Raw genomic sequence first — 25933 nt, forward strand, 5'->3', positions numbered from 1 at the left:
CTGATGCTACTTGGATCGGGAGGTATGGGGGACTAATCAGAAGAGAGAAAAAGTTAATTACTGTGAATTTCTTTCTTTCTAAAGATTTTAAATCTGAGATAAGACTTGACACCTGACAGGAAATCAAAGCTCTGTCAGGATTCTCCGGGACAGGAGACTTAGAGCTCAGTGAGATCATCACTGGAAATAACCTTGAAGCTGATATGGCCTTGCTTGACTTTGGCAGCTGGACCACCCTTCTTACGCAGGTACAGAGACTTCACATCACGGCAGTCACTGGGGTCAGCATCTAGAATAATTTGCCCCAAGAACTGATCACAGAATTTTCGTTTGTTCCACACCTGGGGAGACAAGTCAAGGAAATGAGGGTGAGCAACCTTCTGTGAGACTGGCCTTTGCCCAGTGACATCGAGAACCTAATGCTGAGCCTGGAAAAGTCTATTTCAAAATCAAGAGACCATTTTGTTTTTTGCTGATGCCCTTAACTGAGAGGAGAATACCTCAAAGAGTATAGATGAAAAAGCAAGGAAGCAGAGGTCAGGATTATCCTTGACCTGTGGGATGGTTAGCTAAAGGCAGCTGGTCAGACGCATTCAGTCAGGAAAATTCTGCCAGACTGCAGTGGTCCATCCTGACCTAGCAACGTGAGTGTTGTCTGAACTGGCATGTGTTTCCCCTCGTGTGATTTTACAATATATGCGTGCACGTATGTGACCATGAGCATTTGGGATCGTGTCTACAATGACAGGGAAAAGGATATTTAGGGTGGAGATTGTGGAATTCAGTGTCCATGCCTTATGGGAAGTATCTTTCAGTACAAAATAAGCAAACAAAAAAGAAAAACAAACAAACAGGATAACCCTTGCTCTATATCCTAGCAGTATTTGAGGAACTTGGGATAATCTAGTATCTGCTACTGAATATGAGCCGTCCTAGGGGGCCCCTGTTTGCATTCTTACCTGTATTATAATAGGAATGTCAGTGGTCCTTCTGTAGAAAATGGCCTGGGTATCGAAAATGGCATGAACAGTATTCTTTTGGACAGGGGAACGGACTTCCTCCTTTCCACACTTGATGATCAGATATGGGTTTACAGCTGGAACAAAGTGATATTCATTTTTAATACAGTGACAAAGTTCCCTTTCTAGACAGGCAAAGGCTATCTCAACAAGTCCATTCTGGGGCTTTCAGCATGACACCCTAAGCACCAGTATGACCTAGGACTCAACTTTTATTCTAAGTCCCTTTCGTTTTCCATACCATAAAGATGAATATTACCCAACGAAGTTTACATCCCATTCTCTGCCACAATTGACACCCACCCTTACCTCCCTAGACTAAAATACCGTCAGAGGGAATCATTTGTGACCATCTCTTTGAACCATGCATGCAAGAAATGAAACTGAGCTTTTCTTTCCCAGACTCCTCTGTAGTTCTTACATTCATTGGCGTGCTTCTTCTCCAGCCCCTCAACACTGTGAACAGTGATTTGGGTAACCACCTTCGGGTAACCACGAGCCAGGTTCCAGCAGGACATCTTCGGCATGTCCAGAGTCAGTTCCCTGGAGCATCAAAAAGAAGACAAGTTATCTGATGATGAATGCCTGATGAAGAGATAGGCCTACCAAAGCAGACACTGTTGCTGAAAACAGGAGATGCCAAGTGACCTAGCCCATTCCTCCTGAGACATGGCCTATATTTTATGAATATGTTTTCCTTTCCCCTTGCTTTAAGGACCAACAGATAATGATCTGACTAGACAGGATGGGGGGACAAAGTAGCTTTGGTGACCCAGTACTCACAACATAACAGAAGAGCAGTGAGGAGTGCCAGCTGTTTAAGAAAATGGCGAGTCAGCCAGAGAACAGAAGAAAACCTAAGTGAATGAACTTAGGCTATAGGCCTGCTCCACTGAAATGGCAGCTCAGAGCCCTGAAGCTCAGACTTCCACTGGGAAATTTCCCATAACCCCACTTAGAGAAACATTTCTATTGCTGCAGCTTCAGTTAAGCCTGACTTGAACAAATTGCCCCATTGAGTGTCTACTTAGAGGAAAAAGGGTCAAGGGGGTTAGGGCTGGAGGCAAAGCAGAGAATAGGAGTTCACAGGGACTGGCCAAGGAAACAACCTGAGCTTAACAGGCACTTCAGAGAAGATTCTCAGGAGAAATTCGCTGGTGCGGCCATGCTGGAACATGGTTGGGACAAGCACATAGCTGCCCTTCTTCAGGTACTTGCTCAGAAACACGGTGCGTGTGTCAATATAGGTGGAAGTCCCAGCACGCTCCTGGATGTAGAGGTGGTGGAGGCGGAATCTGCGGTTCATCTCCACCTGAAAATGAGATAGGATGAAATATCTTACCCTGTTCAAATCGAAGAGTTTTTATGATGGAAGATCCTAGGTCCTCTGTCTTCCTTATCCTCAGCCCTTTCATAATTCCCCTATAGCCTAAATCTTCTAAGTTTTGGCTCTGTTTGCCATCATTCTCTCTGTCCCAAATGCCCATTCTTACCTTGAAGAGCTCAAAGCCAATGATGTAATTGTCAGGTCTTCCCATTCTGCGGTAATTGCGCAGGTCCTTTTGCTGCAGTGACATGATGACCTTGTGCCCATCCTCAGGCACAGTGAAGATGTACTAAGAGAAATAGGTCAACAGAAAGCTTAGTTAGAACTTCCTTTTCAGATGAGTCAGCTCAGATTTCAGGGAAGAAAACTACATTGGGAAGCGTAGAGAGCTGGGTGATATTTCTGGCCGTTGCTTTTGCCCAGACAATGAGGCCTTGGGTAATTCATCAACTTGCTGAGTGTAAATCATAAAACTTGCTTCTCCTTATGGCATTCGGTATGTATTGAGGGACGATTTCATTCCTAGATCTTCAATGCTGAAGAAAGTATGCTTTTTTAAGTAAGTTCCTGGTATGATTTTGTTTTCTTATTATTTCCCTTTGTTCTTAAAACTTGTATACAAAATAAAATTCAGAATCCAGAAAAACAGAAAAGTTCTTGTTTGACTCATCCTGACACTGCAGCATCCCCCTGGGCTAGTCTCCTATTGCCATCCGGACATGTGGCTTGTGGAAGGGCTGGATCCATTTCTTGGAGAATTGATGCTTTCCTATCACTTTAGAGAAGCTGCAGGCCTGTGCCAGAGACTTTCCAACATCGTGTGGAGAATTGTGGTGCTATTGGGAACTAAAACTAAAAAGGATCATCTCTCTCGGTCTCCCTCTTTCTCTCTCTCTGTCTCCTCTTTCTCTTCCTATCTCTCTCCCTCCCTTTAGAAAGAAAGAGAAAACAGATGCAGAGCCATAGGCTCACAAGGCCCCACCAAAGACTAATCACATGTGTACACTTAAAGTAAAGCTTGAAGGGTTATTTCCCCAGCCTGCTACTTGAGACATTTCCAGGGTTGTAAATGGGAGTGAGGTGGGAGTAATAGGAGTTCTTTCTTTCCTTTAGGGACAATTAAAATGGACGAGATGGAAGGAAAGCATGAGTTAAGTAAATCAGCCAATCAGCCTTAGTATTCTCCAAAATGCCTGGCCAATTAGGCCCATGGTTAGTAAGGCAGCAGTACAATCAGAAGAATTGTCTCCTGTGAGTTAACTCATCACCACATTTGGGGATAAAACCATTCAGGTTATTATAGATTCAGGCTTTGGACCTTTAGATACTTCGCTTTGGGGTATACCTGGGCTTGACCCCTACTTAATGGGTCATTCAGAATAGCATTATAATAGGAAGTGGACAGGGTAGGATCATTGACAGGGCAGTGATTCAAATCCTGAAAAAAATAACCTGGTTCAAGATGAGAAAAGGGAGACATAATGATGGGATTCGAAGAAGGCACCTGGCATGAGGAAGAGGATACATATAGTAAATGTGTACCCAAGAGAACAGTTGGGCAGTAAAGAGAAGTGAGGAAGAATTGAAAAAGCACCTGGGAGCAGAGCCTTTACAAGAAAGCAAAGGATGTCAAAGAGCCACATCAAGCAATCTGGCTAGGAGAGAGGCAGCCAGAGGAGGTGACTCAGATTTGATAATGTTGTCAAGGTATGTCTCTATCAAGAGACACAGTCTCTGCTGTGCTTATAGCGTCCTAGCCAATCCCCAGGGATCCTAGTTGATCAATATTACACAATAGCTGCAAATGGAAGAACTGCAAATGGAAGCACTGAATCACTCTTAATGAAATACTCCAGAGAGGACCAAGATGAAAACTGGTTTCCTATTTTCTGAATAACTCGGAGGCAAAGAAAAAAAAATTGACTCAAACCTGGGGATTCTGCAGGAAGGTATCACGGTTGTTATAGCATCCTCCAGAGCGATTCATCAGGGGATCATCATTCACAGTCCAACATCCCAGCATTGATTGCAGCTCCTTGCGGCCAAAAATAGAGTTGTTCACATTGCGGCAGACATACACTGCATGAAAGTTTCGGCAAAAGTCCTCCAGGCTTACCCTGAATGGAAGGAGCACAGGAAAGAAATGAAGATGATAGTTAATACATAACCCTGTAGTTCCATGTAGAAACCCCAATATTTGCAGCTCAGAAAACCTCTCCTCACCAAAACTCTCCATCATCAGACATAACAAGCCCCAGGGTCTTGCGATCTGCTGCAGTCAGTTGCTGCCATTCTTCAGAACTAAAGGAAAATAAACAACAAAGCATTGAGCTGTTCTGCTTGTCATTGACTTTCTGCAGTAAACATGGTGCCAAAGCAACAAAATGCATGAGGATTCGGCCTGCTTTGTCTCACTTCTGGCTGAGTCACAGACCTGATGTCTGACAAGAGCCCACTGACGTCACTGAGCATTGAGAGCCCCCTAGCTATCTGGAGGGATGAACTTGGGAGAACCACAGGGCTTTGGGGAAGTAGCAGTCAAAGTGGAATGCCACTTACATTTCACTCCAGGGGCCACTCCATTCCTGTCTTCCCAAGGGGTTTCTCAGGCGAATCATGTACAGCTTCTCAGTACTGAAGACCTCCACAAGTCTCTCTCCAAGACGGATCTTACGAATATCAGTCATGGTGTAGGTATGGCCCTTCAGCAGACCCCAATCAGTTTCAACTTCCTGTTCCTCCTGAGTGGGAGGCTAAGAGAAAGATACATACATAAGGACACAAGAATTGAGAGACTCAGATCCTTTGGCTCCCCTTCTTCCTTGATTGGTTTACCCCAGTATGGTTGAAGCTCATTTTCCCTATGCAGATGAAAATTTGATCCTGACACCTAAGTTGACACAAAATAAGTGAAGCAAAGGAAATAATAAAGAAAGTACTATAACAGCCTCACTTAAGCAATTCCGATTCAAACTACCCACTGTAGTGCACTGATATAAACTTCATCAAACTTTCTTGGGGTTGGTTGATTCCTTGCGTAAGCAGCTGTAATTTCAATATGGAGCAGAGGCAGGAGGAATCAAGGCGAAGGACTATTTACATCAGCTGGGATGCTGCATTTGCCCTCAGGGGGATGACTGGTACAAAAGAATGAAAAGTTAAAGTTCCTCAGTCTCTGCACCAGGGCCCAATTCGTACGTTAGTTTTCTGACCTCCATAATGACTTTTCATGGAGCTCTGGGTTAAGGCTATGTTTCCTACTAAAATCTGTAGTATCCACTGCCAGGGGTGAGTATAGAGTGGTTGTTTCTGGGTGAACACAAACCTCAATGGAGCAGCAGATCAGACCTCCTTTGGTAAACGTTTTCTTCAGTTCTTTGAACAGCTTGTACTTCTCCTCAACAAGCTCAGTGTATCTGCCCTTATTCATGTCAACAGTTTCAGCCACCGTGCCAGTGAAGTCCACAATGATATCAGTGGTGGTCAAACTGTCTAGGGCCTCATAGCAGCCCAGCAGCCTAGGGGCAAAAATGTAAAGTTCTCTTTCTAAAAGTATTTTTACAGGTTAAGGAAGTGATGTTCCCAAGAATTAGAAAAGTCTCCCTCCCCTGGCTTTACCAGCTGGCTTTTCTCTAGGTATGGAATGAGAGATATTGAGATTATAATCAGAAAATTCTAGGCTTAAACTATGTTGATAAAGGATAGGCTGAGCAGAGATTTCTTTCTACAGGTAGATATTAAAGACAAGGAGAAAACTTGAAGCCATAATCCTATGCGATTTGCGGATTAGCTGCAAGAAGGGGCACATAGGAAAAAGTAGGGAATTCTAAACAAACGATTTTTCCTATCTTGGATTTCTCAGGGCCAATCCTAGGCCCAAAATAATGCCTTGGATTTCACAGAGATTCTACCAAACTTAAACTCAGGGGTCAGGCTGGGAGAAAATGAACTCCCAAGGATGAGTGTAGCTTTCCTTTCTTCGTGTGCCCTGACCACCATCTAGTCAACCTCCTTCCTTACTTGGCATAAGCTTTTTCCATTAGAGCATTCCAAAACTCATTCATGGAGGTGGAGAAGGAAAAGACCAGATCTCCATTGATGGTGGGCAGCAGGTCATCAATCACCACCTCAGTCCATTCTCCAAAATGCCAGAAACGGAAGCGGAATATTCCAGCATATTTATTTGGTTTTCGAGGGTCCCATTCTTGTTCCTTAGGGTGGGGGATTGTCTACAAAGGTAAAGAACATCCCATAAAATGTCATTCAACAGATATTGATACAATTAACTCCTGACAAATCCATGTGGCAATAGGAAGCATACCAAATACATCTGGTTTGAGACTACCTGGGGAAGTTGCACGTAGGGTACTTTGTCCACAACTTTTACTTCCCCATTTCAGTTTTGGTAAGGATGTTATTACCATGGCTGCCCTGAATGCACACAGGAGTACAGAGGGTGGCTGGGGACAGCCAGTAAGGGGTTAAACAGCTTCTACAGACAATATACCAACTAGATGATGAGGCATGGACTGTACAAGCATAGTCATGGCTGTATCTATAACTATTAAACAAGACATTTTACAAAACAACCAATCAAATCACAAGGCCCACTGTGCTGTAAGTTTTTAAAAAGGGGCCATCTTATAGATTTCATGTATTCATACCTTGAATAAAATTCAATGTAAGGCCTTCTCCTTTTTACATCGCCTTTTTACATCACAATTACACATTAATCTTCTAAAATGATTTTTCTAGGGAAAATGCTCTTAACTTTTTCCCAGATCAAATTAACACTTCATTGCCTTGAACTCTACTGAGTACCAAAGGGATTTTTGCATTATTAATAATTTATTAGAACCTTTTCGTGTGTCTCTTTCCATCTTTCTCACCTTTCCTGTTGTTCAGATCTGTTAGTGACTTCCTAGCCCCTACTGAATATATACCCCAGGAGGTATAAAGACTAATCGTATGCAGAGATATTGAGTCTAGTGGTAATAAAAGATCAATAAAATTGGCACACAGGATAAGTTTAGGGCAGTGAAACTGTTCTATATGAGACTGTATTGGTGGACACGTGTTAATCTGTATTTGTCAAAACTCATAGGATTGTCCAACACAAAGAATGAACCCTAATGTAATCCACGGACTTTAGTTAATAATAATGTATCAACACTAGTTCATCAGTTGTAACAAATGTACCACACTAAACGTAAGATGTTAATAATAGAAAGAGTGAGTGGAGGGGATTGGGGTATGTGGGAACTCTCTGTTCTTTCTGCACAATTTTTCCGTAAACCTAAAACTGTTAAAAAAAAAAAAAGTGTATTAAAAAGAAAAGATCAACTATTCCATGTGGCAAAGCAAGCAGAGTAAAATGTTACTGATAGAATCTAGATGGATATATGAGTCTTCACTGTAAAATTCTTTCAACTCTTTTGTAGTTGTGATGTTTTCATAATAAAACGGGGGATAAAGTCGCCCCGTTCATACCTCTGCCTTCAGGAAATAAAACCATCTAAGAAAGTTATGAGCTGACTTTTCCTAAAATTATTAAAGACAAGAAGTTGGAAACTGAGTGAGGTCCATGGGAAGGGGAATACCTTTGTCCAGTGCGGCTCCTGAACAGCCAAACAGGAAAATGCAGAGATCATTGGCCTGTGCCCCAGTCTCCCTTGGGTCAGCTGATGGTTGCTGATGTTGCCCACAATCAGACGGGGATCATCGCAGATGTCCTGTTGATACAATAATTGATTATAAGAGTCTGGTTAGAGAGTTTTCTAAGAGTCATGAGCTAAGCTAGTCAGGGCAGACTTCACAGAGGAAGTGGGGTTTGAAAGATGACTAGAATTTTGATAGTTGGAATAAAGGGAAAATTTAGGAGGTTGTGAGGAAAAGGGTTATGTGTGGAAGTGATAGGAGAAATGTAAAGAGGAGTGGGTTTGGACCAGGTTGCGGAGGGGATACAATGAGATAGGTTGAGGTTTGTTTGTGGGGGCCCTTAAACATAGCTATCATTGAGGTTTGGAAGTATTTTTACCACATTGGTGAGCTTTTTAAAGTGGACGACTAGAAATTATCACAGTACATTCTGACCCTATTTTGTCAGGACGATATTTTTCTGAAGTACCTGTGCTTGGAAGGATGATTGAATCTAAGAGACAAGGTCTGATGGAAGTGAACATTAATGCTTTTCCCTACTAGGAAAATGAGTCAGAAAACCTTACACATGAAGCCCTTTTCTAACATAAAGCAAAGGCAACAGTGGTTTCCATGGCAACCAGATTTTTTCACATCTTTGGGTGAGTATAGATGGTAGAGGCATTAATGGCAAATGATAATAGACTTCTCACAGGAGAACTTCAGCAGACACTCTTCTCCCTACAGGGGGTGTTCCCAGGGGGCCTGGGCAGAGAATAGGGCAGAATTGTTTGGGGTAAATGTGTGTACCTTCCCCCACTGTGCCATTTCCACCCTGGGTAGGAAAATGAGACCCATATAACACAATTTCCACACAACGTGATGAGGGCACAGCAGAGCCATTTATCTGCAACGTAGTCGGAATAGGTTACACAGAGGTGGTGATGCTTGAGTTGAAGCTTTAAGGATGACTAGAGTTAGGCAGTTGGACAAAAGAGGGGTATGGAGGGATTAATGGAGACAAGCATGGGCAAAGGCATAGCAGTATACATGATACCATCTAATTGAAGACATGATTGTGTGACTCAGGCTATTAGGACTTGCAGAGTTCAAAGGCAGGCAATAACAATGAAGTCTTGAGTAGATGGAGAAAGCCTCATGGAGGAGGCCTTTGGCCAGTACTTTGACATTCTGCTTACTCAGAAGAAATAAATCCTAGTCTCAAATGGAAAGAAAATCTAGACACGTATCCTTTTTAAAATACTTTTTAGAAGTTATTAAATTGAGACTGCTGTGTTTTTCTGGTCATCAACTCTCTCTCTCTCTCTCTTTTTAATGGACATAATTCTCACTGATGAAGGGTCTGGTCTACAGAATGAAACATTCAATATATTCTTTAAAAGCCAAAATAATTTCTGGAAAGGAATAGGCATCCTGGGCAGGGACAAATCCAAACTGAAGATTAATTGGTCATCCCTCTGCCAAAAGGAGATGGTTAGGTGGGTTGTCAGCTTTGGCTTTTCTGTTTTTGTTTTTTTTTAATATGAATGTCTGGTGTCTCATCACTACTTTTGTCTTAGGAGAATACTGTAAATACTTTTTTAGGGGTTGGGAGTTGCCTGTTTTTTAACTTATGGAACATATAGCAGGTGTGTTGGGTGAGTTAGACCCTGATATTCTTGCTGTTCTCATGGTTTCTTTGGCTTTTCTAAGATCCTAAGCATGGTTTTTTTTTCCCAGGCTTAGGGTGTTACCATTTTATTTGGAGCAAGATAGAAAGTTATACAATGATTTCATGGACCTAGATGATGCATATCATTTCCAAGCATGGTAAAACAATAAAGTGGACATTTGACTTGTGAAAAAGCATGTTTTGAGAAGATTAAGGTAAATTATTTGCTGGTTTTATGTAGAGTTATTAGAGTTTTAATGTAGGGTTACATTACAGTGTCTTGTACTTCTACAAGGTTTTCATTTCACAGCAGGGATGTTCAGCCAACACTCTGGCATGTTAGCTTCTATTCAATACATAAGGGTTTACATAAATGAGCAAAAAGATTTGTGAACAAAATTCAAATTCAGGAACTGGTGATTATTCTCTTGTGTACCTAAGCTAAGTGTGGTTTTGTACAATGTGTATGTATAATCATGGGAGAATATAAATTCGGGCAAAAACTAATTTTTCCATTTTCTCTTATAAACTGGCCCATGCCTCTTTTACTTCACCTCTCCTCATACATGATGGCTATTTAACAATGGGTTTAAAACATAATAAATTTAGTAATAGAATGTCAAAGCTGGAAAAAACTTTAGAGACTATCTAGTTCAACCTCTTCATTTTACAGATGAGGAAGCAGGCCCAGATAGGACAAGTAACTTGCCTCTGGTCATCTAGCCAGTTAGTAGGAGAATTTGGACTAAAGTATTAGATTCTTCAAAACCACATACAGTTAAAGACACCTCAAGACCTCATTTGTTCCATCCCTCAGTCTTTAGGCTTATCAATGGCCACCACATCATGAAGCTCTCCAGGGACAGAGATGCTACAACCTCTCTGTCACCAGTGTTTTATGCCATTTTACGTAACACTCACCTAAAAGCTCTCTCCACCTTCCTGGAAGACTTACTTAAGTCATCTTTTGGTTTCTCCCTACCCACGCACTAACTATCCTCAATAGGCTTTAATCTTCTCAATTTGATTCACTAAACAGATATCAACCCCTTGCTATATGTCAGCACCACGATGTGAAATACGGAGCCAAAGCCTTATTAAACTACATCTTCTACCTCTTTGAGAAATTAAAGAATTAAAAGACTAGAAAGCAGCCAAGAAGATAGAAAGGGTAAAGGGTAATGATTCAATGAAAATCTAACAGCCAAATGGACTTTTTGGTTAAAAATTTGAAAACAATAAAATGAATGTTTTATTGACCTTCCTCCTAGTTTTGGATGCACTGCGTGTCCTCCTGTTGGAGGTAAGGAAGCAAGGCTGGAGAAAATTTTCTGTTGCTCAAAGCTGAGATGCAGAGTGCAGATGGGATATTTCAGCCTGAGCTCTGCTGGAGTGAGGGTGGGGGAGAGGTCACGGCTTACATATTCACATATTTGGGTGGCTTGGGAGGGAGGGGAGATGCTGAGCCTCTAATGGCTACCAGCTGTGTTGGCAAAGTTGAAGTGATCTTTGAACTGGGCTGTTTGTCAAGGAGAAATCATTTCTTAGGGAAACACACAACTAAGAAGTCCAGCAACAAGAGTAAAGCCAGGAATGGTCCATCCTGTTCCCATCCCCCACCCTCCATTCCAAGCCAAAGCCTTCTATAAGCAAAGAAAAGCAGTTTCTCCAGGAAGTATGTTCTCTTAGCTGAGCTTTGAGGAACGCTCCCAATGTCCTTACCCAATCCTCCCTCCTAGAGACCTTTGAGGGGCATCCATTACAAAGCCTGGAGCCCTGAACAAGTGGCTCCCTTTGCATCTACCACATCCCTATCTTTAGCAGTTTTTTTTTTTTAATCACACAAGTGAGTTTCGCTGACAAACACTGAGGCCTAGGGTAAACCTCAGGAAACACACATACACACACACACACGTGCACACAAAGAAAGGCAGCCCAGAAAACCATCAGCGAGAAGGGTGGAAAAAGTTTCAGAAGTGCCACATGCAGTCTAGTGGTACTGGGGAGATGTGGGTGTGGACATCTGCCAGTAAGGACATCCCTATAGTAAGTACATTATGACTAAGTCCAGGGCTCTAAGTAGTACTAGAAGGTCTAGGGCCAGATTTGCACAGAGCTGCCATCTGGGGCCAGAGGGTTTTGTAAACTAGTCCAAGTAGCCATTATCTTATCCTTATAAAACTGAATCCCAAGATAGAGCATTTATAGATGGTCTTGGGACTCAGGGGCCAGTGTTGGACCAGCCTCTCATAGAGTCCACTTTATCTGCTGGGGAATTTTACTTCTTAATGAAGATCTCATCATCAATAAAACTTTTTCTTCCTTCCTAACCTCTCCAAGGAAAACTCAGTATGGAGCCTAGGAATAAAATCCATCACCCATCTTAAGCCCAACTTCCATTTCCAACCTAGACATCCAAGTCACTAAGTAATTTTCTTCCTACTTGAACCTTCAGACTTCTGCTAGGAGAATCCAGGTATAAATCCCAAACTGGTTTATTAGGAAGAATTTATATATCCATTCAATGGAATACTGTTCATCAAGAAAAAGATACAAACTGATACATGCTATAACATGGATGACCCTTAAGCTAAGTGAAAGAAGCCAGTCACAAAAGGCCACGTATTGTATGATTACATTTATATGAAAAGTCCAGAATAGGCAAATCTGTAGAAAGACAGGAGATTGGTGGTTGCCAGGGCTGGAAGTAGGGAGGAGTGGGGAGTGACTGCTAATGGATATGATTTCATTTTAAGATGATGAAAATGTTCTAAAAATGATTGTGGTGATGGTTGCACAACTCTGTAAACTTCCTAAAAATCACTTCAAACAGGTGAATTTTATGGTATATAAATTATACTTCAGTAAAGCTGTTGAAGTTTTTTTTAAATACAGAATTTAAAATAAATAGGACAGATGGAGTGAAAGGGTATAGGCCTATTCAACTCTCTTTAATTACGTAAAAAGTGGAAACCACTCAGGACTATTAGGCTGGGGGGACATGACCTCTGGGAAGAAAAATTCATGAACAGTCTAGGCCAAAATTATTGTCCAGAGGAGATGCCACATTCAGCTGGTGGCTGGGAATTTCTATTAGCATAAAGACAAAAAGTGTTTCCACCTTTACTGCGCCTTCACATGCAATCTATCATCTAAGCCTGTACATTCTGCTTCTAACATCTTCACTCATCAGCCCTTCCCTTCCATCCCTACTACCATGGATTGAAATCAGAACCTCATGACCCTACTTCCAGGCAGAAAATGTAGCAAAATGGCCCCAGGAGGATATTTCCCAGAGGTAGACCTGGGCAGAGGCAGTGGGTAGTAGAGGCTGAACTCAAAACTTGACCAGAAAAGCTGACAGGAGATCTTGTGCAGGTGCTCTCACTCCCCCACAGTTGGCAATGCAGATTCCCATGATGCCTTGCTCCATTTTAGTGGGGATTAGATGTGTCTGACTCTATTGTAGCTGGGTATGAGTCAGTCAGGAATAAAGCCAGAGAGGGGTTGTGAGGAAAGAGGCTGGAAGGAACTGGAGAAGATATTTTTCTACGGGAATTTGGCAGGCAGATTTCAGGCTAAAAATCCTACCTGCAGATTTATGATCACACTGTAACTTAGTATAACTCAGCTCTTGGTATTTATGAAGACTTCATATGTTGAGACCTCAGGAGGGCACAGAAGTCCAGGAGCATATGGTCTCAGGTAATATGCTTGTATATCTAGAAACCTAAGACTATAGCTAGGGCCATTGGATCACTGGAGGAGTTAAGGAGAAGGATTTTCCTCTGGAGGGTATAAGCATATGACCTGGCTTTGAACAATTGCAAAACACTCTCAGAATTCCTGTCTATCTAAGGTGGATCCTTAGGACTCACCAAGGAAGTGGCAAGTGGGAGGGAGGGGAACCCAATCCCGGCTCAGGATGGTGGAAGCTAGACTAGAGTCAGTTTGTTCAACTATTAATAGTGTTTACAGGCATAGAGGCCTATAAAAGCAAAAGCTTTTCAACACAGAAGAGACAGAAAACTCCAGGTTCATCGTGATCCTTCCATTGTGGAGACCCAAGATAACAGCCCTGGCTGAGTATCAGGCTACATGGCACGCTAAAGGACAAGATGTCTGTAAGCTTCCCTGCAAATCAGGATCTCAACCCTGCCAACGAGGCAAATGAGGCCAATGACACATTTGGTCTTCCTGAGCCATTTCAGAAACCCTCACTGTCTCTCAGCTTTCCTAAGGGGAGGCCAGAGAACCTTGATGTGGTTCTTGACCACAGGCCTGGCCTTCACTCTGGCTGGAAAGGAATCTACAGCTTTTTGAGGAGGTGCACATGGTGGCCCAGAACCTTAGCTCCCCCACCCCGTACTTCCCACAAAAGACCCTTCCCCGACCACTCCAATTCACAGTAATCTTCTTCAAAACCCTACAAAATTTAGTTGTCTGTATGCTGAAAATAATACTTTTCTTATCTGGCATTAGTTTACTATTTAGCTCTTTGAAAGCTCAATATGAATATCTCCAAATAGAATGGGAATGCCTCACCTCAGGCTCCTAATTGATACAGGTCTGTATCTTGCACAGAGGCTGGCATATAGTAGTTGCTCAATAAACATTTCTGGGGAAACTTTCCCTTTTGGCTTCATAAGACTACGCTCACAGGATGTTCTCAAAAGGAATATTATGAATCAGTTAATGGATGTTCAGCACAGTGTACAACACAGTGAGGAGGAATATGAGAACTGGTTGGAAAGAAGCCACATATTTTAGCCGAAAGAAGTGACATCAACAACTCCATCTCCCTGAAATGGCAACATGGTACAGTGAAAAAGAATATGGGCTTTATAGTCAAACCTGGGTTTAAATCCCAGCTGTGATATTTGTTAGCAGTCTGACACTGGGCAGATTTCTACCTTCTAATTCCCAGTTCCCTAATTAATAAAATGTGCATAATAATATCTACCTTTCTTTTAAAACCTGGAAAAATAATTATGATCAAAGTAATTTTTAAAACACCTACTTTGCTAAGCCATGATAAATAAGGATGAAATGAAATGAAATAAGGTATAGAAAACTCCACAAATATATTGCAGTATCTTGGCCATAGTAGGCATGCAATAAATGTTGATTCATACTTTTTCCCCATCCCCATTCACCCTCATTCTGACATTCCCTCATCCTGGAAGGCGAATTGCTTGCCTCAGATGGACTATTGCCATGGTTATTAAATTTTTTCCTTCCCTGCTAATCCATCTAGGATTCTATCCACAGAATTTGGAAGGTGAAGGCGAAGGACAAAGGACTGAGCCAAGACGGGGCGGCGGGGGCGGGGGGTGGCAAGGATGTGTCCAAAGGCTGGCCAGTACAGGAAGCACTGTCGTCTTGGTTCACATCTGGGGAATGGCTTCATGTTGGCTTGCAATTTTGCCGTCCACTGGATCTCCTCTAACCTCCTCTTGGACCTCATCCTATTGATCATTCCCTCTCCCTCCTGAGTCTTCAACCTCTTCTTCTTTACTGGTTACTCCCTAGCCTATAAATATGTTCGGTTCTATCCTATTTTAAAGACACCTCCCAGAAAACCTCCCTCAATTCCCTGCCTCCCGTTTAGCTATTTCTCCCCTATTGATCTTCTGTCCTTCATATCCAAACATCTGAAAAGAGTGGTCACCCCTCATTATTACCATCCATTCATAAGAGTGGCTCACAGACAACATATCTTTATTCTCTCAGTGGATTTCTGAAAGAAGAAAAAAAAAAACTCTTACCTCTCTGCATACTCAATTAGCGGTTAGTGAATTCTGCTCATGTTTCCCAGATTTTTATTGCAGGTCAGCAAAGTTGATCTGCAGGGATGTCAACAAGTGAAGCCACAGAAAGGCAGGAGAATAATCTTCCTTCTGATGGAGAAGACTTCTCCAAGACTAATATTCTCAATGGCTATCATTCTCTAGGGGAATAACTGAGGCATGTCCTTTGAGAGGCATAGAAGACAGGAGCCTTGAAGTGACCAAAGTATCCTGGCACCACCTGGTAGCAACCTACATAAACTGAAGTAGATTTTAAACTCCATTTAGGAGCTTAAGCTGTGGAAATTGCAACTAGAAAGTGATAGCTTACTCATTGAAGAAGGCAAGCCTTGAGTTGGTGGTGTTTGAGGCAGTTGCTGTGTGCCATCTAGTGGATTCCAACTCATAGCAACCCTATATGATAGAGTAGAACAGGCCCCATAGGGTTTCCTAGGCTGTAATCTTTACAGAGAACCATAGTAACTATTAATAGGTGGTGAAAAGAACTGCAATTCTACTTGAATCCCACTTTGGCAATTATGGGCGAATACAAGTGATGGTATCTAAAGAGTAGCAAAGAAGTTTCCCTCCCACAATGCAAAATATATCTTGTTCCTGTGGAGTCCATTTCATTTATGCTTAAAGCCTCACCATGTAAGGAGTTTTTCCTCACTAGTCTGAGATTATTTTGAAGTTACTATGATAGGTAACCCAGCAGAGAGACAAGAGTATAGTTGCTTTTCAAGTTACCACATTTATTTGAATGAACCACCAAAAGAAAATAAGCATGGTCTATCTCCTTTTACCTCCTATTTTGTTTTTGGTCTTTTTTAAATTACTAAATCTGACAAATTTTGACTAAAATTTACAACTCCTAAAACTATATCCAGGAGTACAGCTCCATGAAATCTCCCAGTTTAAAACTGTCTCCTAAATTGGTCTATACACAGCAGCCTTTGTAAGTGAAATAGCAAAGCAAGTAGAGTTATGAAGGGGGAAGTCAAGAGGGAGACATAAAATGGAAAATTACCCGGGGACGTTTCCACACCACCTTTCCAGGAAGCAGTCGATTGAAGAAAAGAGAATCATTCTCAGGCAGAAAGGTTTGGTCACAGAAAAGTCTGCCATCTTTGATGCATGCCTCTTTCAAGTCATGATACTTCTGGTTTTTGAAAAGCTTCAGAGGAGGACTCATGGTATCAAACTATACCTAGAATGAGAAAAATTGTTTTTATTGGAAGAAATTCTAAAGTTTTCATGAAGATTACCTGAGATTTGACCAATGTCAGTCATCCCAGTGACATATTTCCAGAGGTAGGCACTTCATCTTTGGTTTTACAGGAAAAACAACTGATTTTCAGGGGAAGAAGTGTTTGGTGTCTGCAACTAATTAGTACAAGGCCACCTAACCATTTTTGGGCCTCAGTTTCTTCATTTGCCAAATAGGGTAATGTAGGCTTTAATAATCTTATTGGAAAAATAGATTTAAAAATGTACAGATTGCTAGTAAAATGTGAGTCATTATAATTTAAAAGGTAATCTTCCATTTTACACTGGCAAGGGGGACTTCAAGGCATACATAGAACAATTCTAAATTTGAAGATAAGGGAAAAAAATTCATTTTACTCTATCCAGAATAAGTTGGTGCCATGGAGGGCCACACACTTTGTATATGAGGGGAGAAGCATCCCCTTTCAATCCTAACAAACCCTTTTACACAATTCCTTCCCTTTCATCATTTAAAAAGCTTTGCATTTTTTTTTTATCACTGGCCATGAAGCAGAGCTCAGCAGATGGCCTCCAAAGACAAGGAAAGATAGAAAGATTGTATGAGTCTTTCTTCTTCAAAGTCTAATGCACAATCATTTGCCCACGATAAAAGGCAGACTCTGAAATTCAATTACACTAATTTGGTGGACTATGGAGACTTATCCCATGGCAATACACTGTTGCTTTCTTTTCTTAAAAAAGAAAAAAAAAGCCTCACATTGTTAAACAGAGAATATAGTGGCTCTTCAGGCAATGTCTATCAGAGTGCCCCACACTCAAATGCCCTTAACAACTGGTTTTTATGAGGATAATTTAAAAGGCAAATTTGATTTTAAATAGCTTTGGGGTGATAATAGGGTTTTCAATGCTTTTGCTGGATTCACAAAGATAGATTTGTAATGATTTTAATGATACCTTCATGACATTCAACAGTAAATAAGAGGGGGTTGTGGAATTTCCATGGCATCAACTATTTCAAAAACGTCTATCTATATTCACAGTCCAGGACGATTAGGATTAAAACACAAATTTTGACTTAAGGTTTAGAGTATCTGCTAAAAAATGGAAGAAATTAGTGAAAAAATTGACTAAATTAGCACTTTACAGACGATTATCTGTGTAACAGTTCTAAACCAAGTTAAGAAAGAGACAGTCACTATTTTATATAAAGTTTAATATTAATCAGACCGTTCTACCAGCTCATTTCATGTCCTTTCAGTATTACATTGAAATATTTTACTGGTCAAGAAATCTCCATATTTGAGAACCATAAACCATTTTAATTCAATGTTATTTGCAACCTATAATATATGTTCAGCAAACTTACTCTTACTCTGAATCTAAGGAATAAAGCTGAAAATAACCACAGTTTTGCCATAGACAACTTATAAATGCTTCTCAAAGTAAGGGTTGTGGGCCACTGCAAAGTATCTAAATGCTTTCAGTCATCAGATTCAAGTCTGTTCACATATTTTGAACATTAAAGTGCATTTTATTGTATTTAAAGTCATGGTTGGTGGCAGTTGTTGTTAGGTGCCATCCCGTCGATTTCGACTCATGGCGACCCCATGTGACAGAGTAGAACTGCCCCATAGGATTTTCTAGGCTGTAATCTTTATGGGAGGAGATCACCAGGTCTTTTTCCCATGGATCCACTGGGTGAGTTTGAACCACCAACCCTTCAATTAGTACTTAACCATTGTACCACCAGGGCTCCTGACATGGGTAGTATCCGTAGTGATTTTCAGCTAAGCAGCATCAGAGTCAACCAGAATGTTTGTCCAGGCTCCTTTCTAGAACCTGTTACAAATGAACCCCAATATTCCTGTGTGCTAAAATTTATAACAAACATCACTGTGCTTCTTGCTATCCCTAGAAGACTTAGTGGATTGCCAGAGGCTAGGAACTTAACAGGGCACAGTCTGAGACAATTAGAACATTTAGTTTGCCAGAGTCTCCTAGTCTCTGCCCATTCTGGATAAATGGGCATTTCCTGTTTTTGAGAAGGCCTGCTACCCCCAGCAGTCTCCCTTGCTTCTCAGTCAAATGGCAGACAGGAGTCTGCAAAGGAAATCCCTGTTATAAAGAGGGCCTGTCGACAGGCAGAAACAACATCAATTGAAAAGAAAAACAGGTTTGATTGTAAAAACCAGTATGATCCAAGTAGATTATTTCTGAGGAAGAATGCACAGCTGGCGTGTGGATAGGTCAAATCTCGATAGCATGCCTGTGGGGGGAGTGCCTGCATTTGGGGGCACATAGTAAATAAGGAATAGCGTGTTATTAGCCTGATCTTTGAGATGCTTTCATTAGGGTGCAAATGTAGTTCCCAGTCCGGTTGGATTTGCAGAGTAGAATTCACCCCCATTTCTGACTAGGTCACAGGAGAACCGTGTTCCATTTGCTCTACGGTGTTGTTCGCTTTGTGCCTCGATTTTCTCATTAGGACAATGGAGTTATCACACCGTTGCTGTATCCAATGAGAAGGTTGGTGTAAAAGTATTTTGAATGAGTAGGAAGGGCTCCATAAATGCAAGAATTACACTGTAAGCTCTCCGTCCTCTATCCTTATGTCTCTCATTGCCTGACACAGAGCTAGGCATACAACCATTGTTCAGGAAATAGCTGTTGAGTAGATGTACGTCTTTGGTAGAAAATTAATGTTTTGGTTAAGCACTTGGCTGCTAACTGAGAGGTCGGTGATTCGAACCCACCACCACAAGAATTCACTGTTTAAAATGTGCATTTTGCATTTTAGTTCATGTTCTTTTCACGGTAGCCGTGCTCAGTAGATATTATCTTTATTCTTTATTTTGTATCTGCAGAAATGGCAGCTCGGAGAAGGGGTAGCTAGAAACTGGCAGAGACGACTCAAACCCTGCTCTGTCTAATGCCAGATTTGGTGTGCTTTCCATCACACCATACTGCTTCTTTTGGTCTCTGCCTTCTTAAAGAAGGGATTTTTTTTTTTTTTAGCTCAAATGAGGAAAGCCCTCCAAAGCAAACACCATACCCAATTTCAAGGCATTCTGCCTGGAATTTACTGCCATAGTTGGCACCAAAAAGATTCTTTATTTTCATGGCTTGATGGCCATGGGAGAATACTAACCTTTGATGTCGGAGGGTTCAGCAGCTAGCTCTCAGAAAACTTTAGGTAATCCAGAAATTTATAAGTTGGGTTTGTCATAAACAACTTGCCCTGTCAGAGCGTAGGAGAGTGAAGAAGTGAACACTCCGTCCTTGCTCTCTTACTGCCCACAACAGCGAGGGAAAGAGGAGAGCTTTAAGTTAAAGACCACGTATTAGGCACAGTCAGTAGACTGAGGATAAAAGCTAGGGCCTTGGCTAGCTAACAAAGGAAATGTGGACATTTAAGAAGAGGAACCCTGTGGCCTGAAGGGCTATGGCATGAGTGGTTGACTGAGGCAGAGTGTGAGGTTTAGCACTGCCTTGGTCAGCACTATTTGAATTGGAACCCCAAGCCTGGAAAGGGAATATGAGGAAGGCCTTGTAGACCAGGGCAAGGGGGAAGGGCGGGTCCAGAGTAGGGAAAGTTGGGAATTGCCAAGGGAAGATGAGGGAGCCTGCCACGTAGAAAATAAGGCTGCCATTAGGGGAGAGAACTTTTGCTATTTCCTGAACTGTAAAGCTTGGGGGATCTGGGCAAACTCTTCAGAGAATAATCACTTGCTTCTTTACCTGTGGGTCAGCCTTAGGGTAGAAACCAGCTTTTGCTCTAAAAAAAAAAAAAATTATCTGATAAAGAAAATCCAGTCTGTGGGGAGAGTGGAGGAGAGGGTAGGGCATTTCCGGCGTGTGGGTGGGGGGGAGAAAGAGCATGGCTCTGGGGGCATTCTTTCTCCCTTTCCACAGTTTCCCCCTTGTTCTGGCCTTGTAGTAAAATCAGAGGTGAAAGCAATTAATAGTTTGATGAGCAAATTGATTACAAAAGACCCAACTCTGCCACTTTAGCCAAAAACAGCTCCTGTACCCCCACATCTGAGGGTGGGGTGGTGAGAGAAACAGGGCTTGGAGAGGAAGAAATAAAATCTCAGCAATGGTTGTCACACAGGGAATTTTTTTTTTCCATATCTACGGTGGCCCCGTCATATTTTATGTCTACGGGCACATGTCTACCAGGGAACATAACGGCTGTACAGATTCTCTGAATGGGACCACAGAGGTCCTCTGGATCGGGCCCACTGCCTTGTATAGGATGAAACTACTCTGCCCAGAGAGGAGAATATTCAAAGACATTCAAAGACAAAAAAATAAAAAATGTGCACCCACAACTTTCTTTAATTCCATTGTCGAAAAACTCTATCAAAAAAGTAAAAAGCAATTCAGAATCATAAAAAGAGCACAGAGAGTCAGCAGATCCAGAATCAAGTCCCAAATGCCACCGTTTAGTGTCGGTAACATCTCTGTATCTCAGTTTCCCCATAAGCACATCGGGAATATGATGGCTCCCTTGTCTACCTCACAGTGTTATTGGGAGAATCTGATGAAATTAAGTCTGTGAATACACTTTTTACCTGTTAAGGACAAGGCCAATGCACGGTAATACTATTAGGAAATGCTTGTTATTTGGCATTTACTAAATTCGGTAAATCTGTGTTCTGTCCCTAGAGGAAACCACCACAATGCTTTGAATAACACACACACCAACATTTAAAAGACTAATATCAAATGGCTCTTCGGCCATTTTGTGCTGTTGTTGTTAGGTGCTGCTGAGCCAATTTTTTACTCATACCAACCCCATGTAACAGAATTAGAACTACCCCGTAGGGTTTTCTAGGCTGTAATCTTTAAAAATCGCCGAGTCTTTCCCCCGTGGAGCTGCTGAGTGGGTTCAAACGGCCAACCTTTCAGTTAGCAACTCAGTGCTTAACCACTGTGCCACCAGGGCTCCTCCACCATTCTCTACCCCCTCCCTATTCCACCTCTCCTTTGCCGACTTTTCACCTTACCTGATTTTTCCCTTTTGGCTGGGTAAGCTCATCATGTAAGTCTTATTTTATACCTTAAAAAAAAAAACAAACCCAAACCTGTTGCCATCAAGTTGATTCTGACTCAGAGAATCTAATTTTGATTTTCATAGAATGTTACCCTGGAAGAACACTTAGAAATCACTTCACCCAATTTCTTTATTTTACAGAGAGGTGCAGGAACTTGCCCAAGATTATGGAGTTACAGAGCTGACACTTTCCTAAAGCTCAGATCTCCTGACTCTTTTTACTACAATTTTTAAAAAGGGAAGGAGGAAAAAAAAAATAAAGCATGCACACACAAAACCTCAAGACATTGTTTTAAAAGATTCTCATTGCCCTCTTCTTACAAGAATGCACTTAGGAGTTTTGTTTTTGAATTGCAAGCTGTCAGAAGGTGAGATGATTTCAAATCAAGGCTAATCAAAGAAACACTGTTTTGGGGTCACAAAGGGGCTTTTTCTGCTTTTAATTTAGGAACTGAAAACTCCCAAGGATAAGGAAAGCCTGCTTTTTAACCTATTCCTGACCGCACAAGTGTTTAGGCTTTTTCCTAGCCTGCTAGGGACTCTAAGAACAAATAATGTTATTCAAATCCAGAGTATACACACACACACACAAAACTGCCGGAGGAATGAAAGAATTAATTATCAGTATCCACGGATTTAGTCCTGGTGGCGCAATGGTTAAGCGATCAGCTGCTAACCAACTAAAAAGTCTGCGGTTTGAACTCACCCAGCTGCAGCTCCGCAGGAGAAAAGACCTGGCAATCTGCTTCTGTAAAGATTACAGCCTTGGAAACCCTATGAGGCAGTTCCACGCTGTCCTATAGGGTCTTTATGAGTCAGAATCGACTCCTTGGCACACAACATAGTGTCCTTAATTTCACAAAAAAAGATTAGCGAATGAGACACTAACCGAATTTCATAAAAACATTAACATAAGTGACTGTCAAAACAGCAGAATTTGTTAAATTTTCCTATGTGCTTTTCATCAGACTTAAGAGTTCCAATTCCTTTTCCTGCTCCCCAGCCTGCCCTGGTCAAGTAGCCCAGTTAGCCCCTAGAATATGAGTGGCAGGTTAACTGGGAGCTCGACAGAACCCCAACTGCAAAGCAAAGTTTAAATCAAAGCAAGAATCAGAGGAGGAGAAAACCAGGCTAGGGGCTGAAAATGAACTAGCCAAGAGCAACCTGTCACCAGGCAGGAGGGCCGCCGACTGTGCAGACTAGGAGCAGGCAGCCTCGACTGCCACTCCCTCCTGTGAAACGGCGCAAGCCTAGGCTGTGCGCGCCACTGCTGGGGCTTACCGGCCTTTTGCACACAGTGTGGGTCCAAGATTTTGCCTGTGTTTCAATGATTTGTTCACAACTGCGGGTCAGCAGGAGCTAGACTGAAGCCCTGGAAGTCAGTCAGCCTTCTTCCCCCACCCCGCTCCCCTCCCGGGTTTGTCCTTACTTACCAGGTATCTTGAGTAGAAGATTAAAACAAACAAACAAAAAAATAAAACAAACAAACAAATAAATAAATAAATATACAAACTCACCAGATATCCACCCAAAATCTCATTGCCATACAGCCACAACCAGCCCCCCATGCACTTATTTTTTTAATTTTCCAAACAGTTATTATGCACTCACCTTCTATCCAGATAAATCATAAAAGTATAGCTGTGGATTTTGATTAACTATAAAGTTGAAGTTTCTTCTTAGTTATCAAGCAAAGAAAACTCTAGAGTAAGTTTGCAACTGCCCTCTCTACTCACCTGAGCTATCCAGGAGACTTACTGCTGCGGCTCTTGGCCAGGTAACCCTCACCAAGACTGTTCAGTCTGAGTGCGGCTGAACAAAGATTCGGGTTTTCTTAACCTGAAACTATTTGGGCTGTACCAAGATTTGCTCATAGGGGGAGGTGCCTTGAAGCAATTTCAGGAGCCTTTGTCCCGCCCCCAGTCAGAAACTGATCCTGAGTCACGAGGAAAAGCTGGAACGTGCCCCTGCCAGATGTGCAGACGGGATGCCCACTCCAGACCCACCCACCAGCAAATTGGGAAACCCAGGAAGCACGTTTGAAAGTTTTTTTTTTCCTTTTTTTTTTTCTGTTCCAAGGTGAAATAGGACTTTCAAGGAGAAGAGCTAATAGATTTCTGACTTTTCTGTCTCAGGGTTAATAGTGCAGATGTGGACATTACTCAAGAAGAAGGCATGGGGAGAAAAATCTTGAAGTGTTAATAAAGTTCTTGTGCGCTAAGCTGCAGACATGCCGCTGTACACAGCTCTGTGATAGTGGGAGTGAAAGAGAAGCTAATGAGATACAGGGAAGAAAAGGTCACTTTGTCAAGTAACAGGTTATATTTGGCCAAGGGCAGAAAAAAAGAAGCATTGCAGAGGGAAGTGAATGGAGTTTGATTCCATGGCAGCTGTAAGAACCTAATTTCTAGCAACGGGGCTGTGGAGATTCTTGGCAGTGTTCAGTGAAAAGCAGAGCAAATAACTGTGTTTACTCTGAAAGGCCAACCACGAGGCTTCAGTGGGGTGCTCAGACCGTTGTGAAACCCTACACGGCATCCCAGTCAAGGTCCTGCTCCATTCAGTGTCCTGAGATCTTCACTGGGACACAGTTTTAGGAACATGATTCTCAAGTCGTTTTGTTTGTTTCATATTCACAAACTATGAAGGCTCCTATCATCGTTCCCCAGCTCTCCCAGCCAATAAGGTGTTAACCTTCCAATTGAAAATTACCACCCTTTGCCCATACCCCTGAGCCTACCCCTGCATCTACTCCTGTGCCTACCCCGTCGCCAACCCTCCTTCTAGCTGGTTGAAGATTTGATAGACAGGACAAAAAGAGAAAGAGAGCAATCGAGGGAGGGCCTAAGAAGGAAAGAAAAGCATGCCTCTCCACTCACTGGCTCCATATCGATATTTTCATGAAACAGATCTGAGAAGTTCTATAACTGGTCTCTGACACCTCCTCCTTAGCATTTTCCCCCAAGTCCCACTGTGCCTTCTCACCCTCTATGCCAAGGTGGAAATTGAACTAGAGGTAGGGGCAGTACAAAACACCAGATCCCAGTAGAATTAGGGCTTTAGCGACTGGCACCCAATTTAGTTCTTGGGTGACAGATTTCTCAAGCACATCTCCATCATGTTGTGGTATTGTGTCTTTGAACACAAGGGAGGGTGTTTTGCCTGGGCTCTACTTCTTCAGCCATCTTATCCACATTCATAATCCTAGAGCGAGTGGGGAAGCATAGATATGAGAATTCCAAAGAACCTGAGAGGCCTCTTGCTCAGTGCAGAAATATCATCCTGATAATCTAAAAAGTTCACCCCTGGGTAAAACAGTTTGTTCCAGGCTTGGACATTCCTAGTTGTTAACAAAGATCTTCCTTTGGTTGAGCAAAAACTGGCTTTACACAAACAATTTCTAACTCCTCTTTTCACATGACAGCCCTTCAAAATATTTGTGATGTACTACTCAAGTGTTCTCTCTGTCCTCCAGGCTAAAAATCTTCCACTGATTTAAATCATTCCTCCTGGGACATTGTTTTCCATTCTGGTTGTGTTTTGAGTTTAGATCTGCTCAATGTATAGCTTGTAACTCAACTAAAAACCTCTTTTTGTTTCTTGCATGAACCACTGTTATGTTCCTCATTCTCTGCTTATGTAATTGACTTTTTTGGTAAAAATCTAGATACTGGGCTTCATGTTCATCCTCAATAACCACCCCTTGTTTATTTCAATCTATCCTCTTGTGATCTTCCTGGATCTCCGTTCTCTCAACTTAGAATATCATATTTGTTATACCGATGCTTTTCAACTTTTTTTTTCCCCCAATATCACACCCCTAAGGAGGCTTTTGGAAACGCTGGTGGGGTAGTGGTTAAGACCTATAGCTGCTAACCGAAAGGTTGGCAGTTCGAATCTATCAGGCGCTCCTTGGAAATTCGATGGGGCAGTTCTACTCTGTCCTATAGGGTCGCTATAAGTTGGAATCGACTAGACAGCCGCGGGTTTTTGGTTTTTAAGGAGGCTTTTTAGATATTTTTCCCTAATCTCCCCCCATGAAATTTTAAAATTACAGGTACACATCTGCTTATGTACTGTACGTGTACATCTGTGTTTTATACGTTGAAAAAGAAAGATTTTTTTTTCGCCCCCCAGGAACCTGTTTTGTCCTTTTGAGATTGATATCACCCATGTTGAGAATGCATACTCTATACCACTATG

General features: G+C 42.0%; 1 protein-coding gene across 2 annotated transcripts; it reads right to left on the reverse strand.

The window, feature by feature from the left end:
- Positions 1-23536, reverse strand: CAPN6 (calpain 6). Of its 2 annotated transcripts, none has more exons than XM_023553905.2 (13): positions 23467-23536; positions 16475-16654; positions 7947-8078; positions 6367-6575; positions 5672-5864; positions 4906-5099; positions 4570-4647; positions 4277-4463; positions 2513-2635; positions 2129-2331; positions 1441-1562; positions 960-1096; positions 1-341 (listed from the first exon to the last, which is right to left on the reverse strand). In XM_023553905.2, exons 2-13 carry the CDS (start codon positions 16637-16639, stop codon positions 159-161), a joined length of 1926 nt encoding a protein of 641 aa, XP_023409673.1. In that variant the 5' UTR covers positions 16640-16654; positions 23467-23536; the 3' UTR covers positions 1-158. The 2 variants fall into 2 exon arrangements, with proteins under 2 accessions (XP_023409673.1, XP_064134755.1); XM_064278685.1 differs by lacking the exon at positions 23467-23536 and adding an exon at positions 23342-23460.
- Between the last annotated feature and the right edge of the window lie 2397 nt (positions 23537-25933).

Source organism: Loxodonta africana, chromosome X (assembly GCF_030014295.1).
Source record: "Loxodonta africana isolate mLoxAfr1 chromosome X, mLoxAfr1.hap2, whole genome shotgun sequence".
In the NCBI taxonomy this organism is placed as follows: domain Eukaryota; kingdom Metazoa; phylum Chordata; class Mammalia; order Proboscidea; family Elephantidae; genus Loxodonta; species Loxodonta africana.